The 8,810-nt window shown below is 31.6% G+C and overlaps 1 protein-coding gene across 4 annotated transcripts in view; it reads left to right on the top strand.

The window, feature by feature from the left end:
- The window catches only part of LOC107452769 (sodium- and chloride-dependent glycine transporter 2), a 45,815-nt gene extending 40,667 nt beyond the window's left edge, over positions 1-5,148 (top strand). For 3 of the 4 annotated variants that reach the window (XM_043039177.2, XM_043039176.2, XM_071180124.1), the window contains 4 exons: positions 534-633; positions 1,385-1,485; positions 2,524-2,679; positions 3,880-5,148. In XM_043039177.2, coding sequence (XP_042895111.1) covers positions 534-633; positions 1,385-1,485; positions 2,524-2,679; positions 3,880-4,059 — 537 coding nt within the window. In that variant the 3' untranslated portion in view covers positions 4,060-5,148. Of the gene's footprint in view, positions 1-533; positions 634-1,384; positions 1,486-2,523; positions 2,680-3,879 lie in introns of those variants that run through there. The other variant, XM_071180125.1, reaches the window with a different exon arrangement.
- Positions 5,149-8,810: the final 3,662 nt, after the last annotated feature.

Raw genomic sequence — 8,810 nt, 5'->3', positions numbered from 1 at the left:
AAATTTTGCACTTACGACAATTGTTTTATCAACGTCTTTGCATTTCACAGCTAAAGTTTCCACGCACACTTTTCGACATCCGACGTCCTCGGAAAGTTGTTGACATTGGATGAACGAAACACACTCTGAGATTGTTTTAAAATTCGAAAAAATGTTTGTAGTAATAGAAGAGACTTCTATCTTCAAATTCCACACATTTTTAACGTGAAATAAACATAATACTGAATAGCAGCACTTGAAAAATGCCAAATTCAAATTTGCACAAAGTAGTCTACGGAGTTGAACATTAGTAGTCGTAAATCCAAAAAATTGGGTCGGCTGTTCAACGACTGTTCTAAAATAAAATACATGCTATTTATTCATCAAAGGTTAAGTTTTAAAAGGGTTACGCATTTGCTTACATAGTTTACATTGATGGTTTGTGTGGGACGCTCATGTGCACCCATAGCCCACGCAAATGGTTTTAGCTCGACTCATATATGCGTCCATAGCAGTCAAAGAGTTAATTGAACATTATAACTTAACTATTACAGGGTGGTCAATATGTACTGAATTTGATGGATACCTATGCTGGTGGTTATGCAGGGATATTTATTGCCACCATTGAAATAAGTGCACTTATGTGGGGTTACGGTAAGTTCAAATTACAGTTCTTTCACAGAAATATGAAATCTAATATTCAATAATGAAATATTTTGGTAGAGCAAATAAATTGTAAGTGAAGTGATCATACTTTAATGTCTCAGGGTAGGTTCACAGTGAGTGATGACGTCACCGCCAAGGAGTATTGCGTTCTCTGCGTAATTGCAGAACATATGTTTCTAAATATCTAACTGAGAACGTTTGCCGACGAGGCGTATTGCGTTCCCTGCGTAATTGCAGAAAATATGTTTTTAAAAATCTCTGATAGCGTTTGCCGGCAAGGCGTATTGCGTTCTCTGCGTAATTGCAGAACATATGTTTCTAAATATCTAACTGAGAACTTTTGTCACCAAGGTGTATAGGGTTCTCTTCGGAATTGCAGAAAATATGTTTTTAAAAATCTCTGATAGCGTTTGTCGGCAAGGCGTATTGCGTTCTCTGCGTAATTGCAGAACATATGTTTCTAAATATCTAACTGAGAACGTTTATCACAAAGGTGTATAGGGTTCTCTTCGGAATTGCAGAAAATATGCTTTTAAAAATCTCTGATAGCGCGTTTGCCGCTAAGACGTATTGCATTCTCTGTCTAATTGCAGAACATAGGTTTTTAAAACTCAGGTAACAAAGAGCGCTTACACGGCAGTTGTAATACAGACTAAGGCGTGGACGTCGGCGCTCGCTTGATCTAACCCGATGTTAACTCCAAAAATCTTCAAAAGTTGCGTCAAATGTCTTTTCACAGGAGCTGATCGTTTTGCTGATGACATAGGATTTATGTTAGGCTTTACACCTGGGATTTATTGGAGAATATGCTGGAAATACATAAGTCCTACTGTTCTTTGGGTAACAATTAACTCATGTTAAAAATGCTTAGAATAAGATGTAACTTTAAAGAAACATATACCTATTTAACACTTTTAATATTCAATTAAACAAGTTCAATATTAAGTGGTAAATGTTTAAATGGGAAATTTTGCAATTATTTGGAAATCTATGTTTCGAAGTGTATGAAAAATGTTTTTTAAATAAATTTTTTAATTTGATTAATTATAACTTTCCAGAAAAATTACGAACTTAACTAAAGCATTGTTGTAAATTATAGATATTAGTTATTGTGTAATTATTGAAACTGAAAGGACATGGATGGTTTAACGTTGAAGTCTACGCATTTAAATGTGTGATATAAAAAATATATTATTGTTTTCATAAATCGCAGATTTTTTTTCTTTTTTGAAATGATTCTTCTAAAATTGTGCTGAAATAGAATATTTCTGCCCTTTTTTTCTTCATATAAATGATTGATGAAAATTTTTTGTTGTAATTTTATACATTCGAAACAAGTTTAAACAAAGTAAAGTTGAAATAATGAATATGTTCTAAAAAAATACACTAGTGATTTGTTTATATGTTATATTTTATTTTATTTATTCATATATTTTTATTTGGATGATATTAATTTTTTTAGAGCAGCTCGTATCAAAAAAAAAAAAAAAAAAAAAAAAAAAAAAAAAACAAGTATTTATTCAACTAAAATAGATTTTTGAAGAGTCAGCTTTATCTACAATATTTCAATAACAAAGTATCTTAACACAGATTTTAAAGCAATAGTTGCTTTTAAACGGAGTAATTAACTAAGAGTAATTATATTTTGTCAGTTATGTAACACTTGAAAATTTAAAGTTAATTTAGTAATTTTTCTCAAGAGGGGTACATTTTTGCTTTTATGATACACATTTTTTTTGTAAGGTTTAACAGTTTGTTTGACAAGCAATAATTTCAAAGCTTATAATGCATTTTAATTTCCATACTTACATATTGCAATATTTTATCTTCTACCAAATTAAAACATAATGAAATGTATTTTGTATTTTATTCTTTCAGTTTGTATTAATTTATAGTTTGGGAACTCATTCTATTATAACTTATGGAGGAAAGCCATATCCTAAATGGGCTGAAGGTATCGGATGGCTAATGATTGCTGTATCAGTATTACAAATTCCTATATGGGCACTTATACAGCTGTACAGGTACAAAGACGTAAGTGTTTGAATTTCAGATGAACAAAGAATAAACTCCTGCATTGTAAAATATTCCGAATCAAATTACGGTAAAAAGTACCGGTATTCAGGATGCTGGTAGTTTTTAATGTAAAATCCACTTTTACCGGAACATATTATGGAACAAAAAATCTGCTATACCGTGATTTTTTCTGTAATAATTACCGTAAAATCGGAGAATCACTCTAAATTAATAAATCTTATTAATATTAATAAATATTCCTACAAAAATTACGGGATAATGTTTTACGGTAAAAATGGATTTTACGGCAAAGTGCATTTTACGGATGATGCACCCGAAATAGTTTATATTGTAATTTGATCAGGAATTTCTTACCGCGAGGTTGTCAATCAAAATTGAATGGCGTGACGATCATGCATTGAATAGGGTATAAACAATTTCCCCTTTCGTTTTTTCTTATGTCGCATAATTATCTAGTCGTTTATATGCATGTTTGAATCATTTATGCGTAGCACAAAGAATACCTTATCCTCCTTTCGAATAAATTGCAAGGTGGATAATACAGAGGAAACTGTAATTTTACTCTTTGCAGAAATCGAATTTTTAGTAAAAACAAATGATTTTAACTTACCACAAACAAAATACCTTCTATTTATGCTTTCAGAAATGTCTCTATGATTGAAGTGATGTGATTACGGAAATATATCTATTGGTAAGGGAATGTTTTGGAGGTATTTCAAAAACTTTTGCAGCGTACACGTTACAGAAGTTTGCACGCTATGTTTAATGCACGGTGCAATAGTGTGTAGAGAGTTGTGTTGTTTGTCATAATATTAAGGATGAGTGATTATCAAAACAGCGTCGATTATTATTTATCACATAATTTTACAATAACTTCCGGATTATTTCATATAAAAACTTTATAAATTAATAGAGGCGTCTAGTAATCAATTTTATAAATTTTTGAAATTAAAATATAAAAATAACATATGTGGGAAACTTTTTTAAATTTAAACATTCGATATTTTTTCGAATTGATTATATTCATTTACAAACAAAAAAAAAATATTAAAATGTAAGACTCAAATGTATATTAAAATTTTAGAAAACAATAAATAATTTTCTTTTAACTAGGCGAAAATTGTTTCATTATTTTTTCTGTAATAATAATTTGTTTTACTCCAAAATACTGTGATTTATTTTAGTTATGATTTTTAGGATATCAGAAGTGTTTTTCAGCCTGATCCAGATTGGGGTCCTTTGGAACCTAAAATTCTGCAACAATATAAAAATAGAAATTCTATTTTTGTGGCTGACAAAGGAATACCAGAACAAGGCATTATTAATCTTGGAATGGTGATGTTACCGGAAGATTGCTCTATAACAATTCAAAAATAAAATGCATATTGTAACTCGGACTAAGTCAATCGTGTCTCATGAATCCCGATATTCAACAAAAATATAAATTCTATTTTTGTAGCTGACAGAGGAATACCAGAACAAGGCATTATTAATCTTGGAATTGTGATGTTACCGGAAGATTGCTCTATACTAATTCAAAAATAAAATGCATATTGTAATTCGGACAAAGTCAATCGGGTCTCATGAATCCGGATATTCGACAAAAATACAAAAACAGAAATTCTATTTTTGTACTTGGTGATGAAATACTAGAACAAAGCATTATTAATAATGGAATAATGCTACATGAAGACTCCTTCATAACAATTCACAAATAGAATGTCAGCTGCAACTCAGAATGATACGGGTTGGGGTCATACGTTGCGTATCCAAACATTCGATATCAATACGGATATTCTATTTTTGTTGCTGACAGTGAAATATTAAAACAATGTGTTATTAATATTAGAATGATGATGCTACTTAAAAACAAATCATAACAATTCACAAATAGAATGTAACTTATCAAAACGGGGATCTTCTGATCGGAACATTCAGAAACGGAACAAAAACAGAAATTCTAAATTTTGCAGTTCACAGTGAATTAGAACACCACAACAAGTACATCAGAATAAGGCATGGAAGATATTGGTAAGGAAATATTCCCCGGTAAACTACTTCATAATGACTCACAAATAGAATGTGAGTTGTAACTCAGGCTGATTCAGCTTTGTGATCCATGGATCTAAACGTTCCATAACGATTAAAAAATAGAAATTCTAATTTTGTTGCTGACAGTGAAAGATCATACACCACAACAAGGCATTATGAATATTGGGGTGATGTTGTTACTTGTTACTCATTTATTCACAAATATAATGTGAGCTTTAACTAAATGAGTTAAGCAAAATTAGATTATTGTGAATGTTAAATTAAAAGTTTGTGAGAATGGTATGAAATTCGGAGGACAATGTTTAATGGTATTTCAGTATTTTAAAAGAGCTTATGTACAACTTATTTGAAATGTTGGAATTAAATTTTAGAAACAACGAAATATTTTTAATAAAAAATTCTTTTTTTCTAAAACTGTCTCCTAAATTATGCAAAATGCTTCGCAAACATGCTGATATTTATGGGAAGAAAAATATGGGCACTGATATTGAAATTCATAGCAAATAAGAGTAGGCACTGTTCGTAAATGATGTCACACATTATTCTATTATTTTTGAGTCTTCTCCCTTTTGTCACAAATTGTCACACTTTACTCTATCTTCTACCCCCTTTTTCACATGTCATGCTATATCCAAATACATAGTAAGCACTGTTCAGAAATCAAGCACTATATAGATCATAGTTCATGTTTTATTTCTAAAGTTGAACTAAGCTTTTCAATTATTCCTGTGAGCACAAAAAATAATGATCATGTGTGTGCACATTTTGTATGAAATAAGATGATGGTAAGCAATGAAAAACATCATTGTAATATACAATAGAATGAAGAATTATTGCTAAAAATCAACTGTAAACAGTAGTATTTTGGAGATTTAAAACGAATTTGCATTATTTTTTTATTATTTCTATTTTCTCTTTAAAGATAGTTCGAATTCCGGAAAAATGTTCTGCGCTATTTTTTTCTTTAATGTGTAAATGCCAAGTAAAATTTTCTTAAAATTTTAAGCTTTAATTAGAACTAATTTAAACCTCGATTATTTTTAATGAAAAATAAAATCAATGAGTGATCAAAGCAAAATTATTCAAAGAAAAAAAAACTTTTATCTTTTTTAAAAAAAAAGTAAAATCAGACATGTAAAAAAATAATAATATTAAAGTGATGACAAAAGAGAGAAAATTGTGATTGTATTATAGAAGTTCCAAAATTATAGTCTGCTTTTTTTAATTCGATGTTGTTGAGCTGTTTTTTTTATTAATGCTTATGTTAGCCTAATTTTTATGACTCTTACAACTCTTTATTCAGGATTATGGTGTTGAAGTTGAACTTTACTATAAATCGTGTCACAAATTGCAACGATTTCACAAACTCCCTCTAAGCATGACATTATTTGCAGATTACACTGTAATAATTATAAAAAAAACTATTAAAACCAAATTGTTTTTTTATGGACTTTAAAGAAACACACAATTTATTTTGCTCAAACTTGGAATGAAAAATGTGAGGTGCGTCATTTTTGATTAAAGAAAAAAATTTAATTTTAGCTGGTCATTGCAGTTAATTGCAAAAAGTGATGCTTTGCTTGCTTTCCGTTTCAAAAACGTTTTCGCTTTAATCTAAAATAATTTTTTCATTTTTGGTTTATTAGAAAAAAATGGCTTTAAATTACGTAATTTAATTCATTATTTTCTTAAGTTAAGTTTCGTTTGATTTTCGATTTTCAAAATGTAACTCAGTAATAAATTTTATTTAGTGATAAAATGGTGATTAATTCTGCTTTTTGTGACCAAGAAATGATCCCAACTTGGGTTGTCATCCGCAACAGAGCTCTAATTTAAAATTAAGTGCTCCATTTGTAGGAATATTGAAATTTTTTTTAAAAATATTCCTATAAATTCAATTAATTCACTCTTTAAAAATTAGATTATTTGATTTTCAGATCAATCGAAATTTTATTCGATTGGCTTTATTTGGCTCTAAAATGACAAGGGATTTGGCTTGTATGATCAGATTCAGATAACAATCAGTTTTGTCATCAGGCACAGATGAATCTTCAAATGAATTAGAGAAGTCGATGGCGTCTACATAGGCGTAGCACGTAGAATTTTTTTTTTTTTTGGAGTTGATATTGATGAAAAAGTTGATATTAATAAGTCGTCGCATGATTTCAGTAACATTTTTATTTTAGAATAATAAATTTATAAGAAAAATATTTAAAACTAAATAAAATTTGAAATTTTTTTTATTGAAATTTTATTGTGAATTATAAATAATGAATCAAAAAATATAATTAGGAAAATATTCATCACATCCTATTTTTTGAGACTTTAAAGTAGCTATAATATTAAACACTAAATGCTTTGATACAGGAAACAATCTAGACTAAAATCATTCTTTGAAGATTTGGTAAAATGATTGGTCAACATTTTGAGTCCTTCAGGTTCAATTGATTGCTCCGTTTATTCTTGCTTTATAGTCATTAGGGCTTGTTTAGATTTGAAGTAAAAAACACAGTTGTGGCATATTATATGAAACTATTTACTTTAATTGTTTCGAAAAGAAGGAAATTTTAAGTTTGACGCATTATAATGTATCATTTTTTTAAAAAAATATGACAAAAAGATGTAAGAAAACTTAATTTCAAAAGAAAGGGATTTTAAAAGGAAAGAATTTATTTAAAAATAAATGTAAAAAAGAAGATAATTACACTGGTTATCATAAATTAAGGAAAAATCACAGCGATAACTCTTTCAAAAGTAAGCCAAACCGTGCAAAATTTGCATATGTTGTCCACTAAGAGTAGCTGAGTAAAATTGCAATATGCAAATTAGTGGCGCTGCACTCGGCTTACGTCATCTGCCTGGAGCATAAAAGTCCAAGTTTGAGAGAAAGCACACAAATTTTACTGTGATTGCGACATTGAAAATCTGAGATAGCCAATTCGTAATAATGACCTCTAGGCATCATTTGCCTGAAGAACTACGATGGAGAGCCATCGGGAGACTAGAGGCAGGGCAGAGTCAATCAGAAGTGGCCAGATGGCTAAATGTGAGTCCATCTGTGGTTCATAGACTTTGGAGGCAATTTCAAACCACAGATTCGGCATCTAGGAGGTTCAGTCAAGGACGGCCAACTGTTACGACCAGTGCCGATGACCGATATTTGACATTAAGTGCACGCAGGAATAGAACCGCTACTCCGACACATCTTAGATCCTCTCTTGCTGCAGCCACCGGAAGGTTGGTGTCAACGTCAACTGTGCGCAGAAGGCTCCACGAAGGTGGTCTGTATGCGAGACGACCAGCCATTTGCGTGCCGCTCACATCACGCCATAGGAGAGACCGTTTGCAGTGGGCCCGACAACATGTCCACTGGACGTCAGATCAATGGAGGCCTGTTCTCTTTACGGATGAGTCCAGGTTTAGTCTAGAAAGTGACAGTAGACGTTATTTGATATGGAGAGAACCTGGGACCCGTTATCATCCATCAAACATCCGTGAAAGAGATGCATACGGAAGAGGCAGTGTCTGTGTTTGGGGAGGCATATCCTTAGGAGGGCGCACATACCTCCATGTCTTTCCAAGGGGAACCGTGAATGCTCAGGTTTATCGAGACAACATCCTTGATGCTTATGTGCGCCCATATGCCGGGGCAATTGGTGATTGCTTCCTGTTACAGGACGATAATGCAAGACCACACAGAGCTCGCATTGTTGATGATTATCTTCAACAGGAAACAATTACTCGCATGGAGTGGCCAGCTCGATCCCCGGACTTGAATCCTATCGAGCACGTTTGGGATGCTCTAGGGAGGCGTGTATCTGCCATCAATCCGCCCCCTCAGACCCTTGCCACGCTTGCAACTGCTTTACAAGAGCAATGGCTCTCACTTCCTATTGAACTGATAGACCGCATAATTGAAAGCATCACACATCGCTGTTTGTGCTGTATTGCTTCTAGAGGCAATCATATTCCATATTAAAGGTACTTTTTCTATTGCAAACCGATACTTCCAATTTGTTTATTTTATACATGTGCTAATTTCTATACTACTATTAATGTCTGATAATTTCTTTTTA

This window comes from Parasteatoda tepidariorum, chromosome 4 (assembly GCF_043381705.1).
Source record: "Parasteatoda tepidariorum isolate YZ-2023 chromosome 4, CAS_Ptep_4.0, whole genome shotgun sequence".
NCBI lineage: Eukaryota > Metazoa > Arthropoda > Arachnida > Araneae > Theridiidae > Parasteatoda > Parasteatoda tepidariorum.
This window is presented reverse-complemented; position numbering and strand designations above follow the sequence as displayed.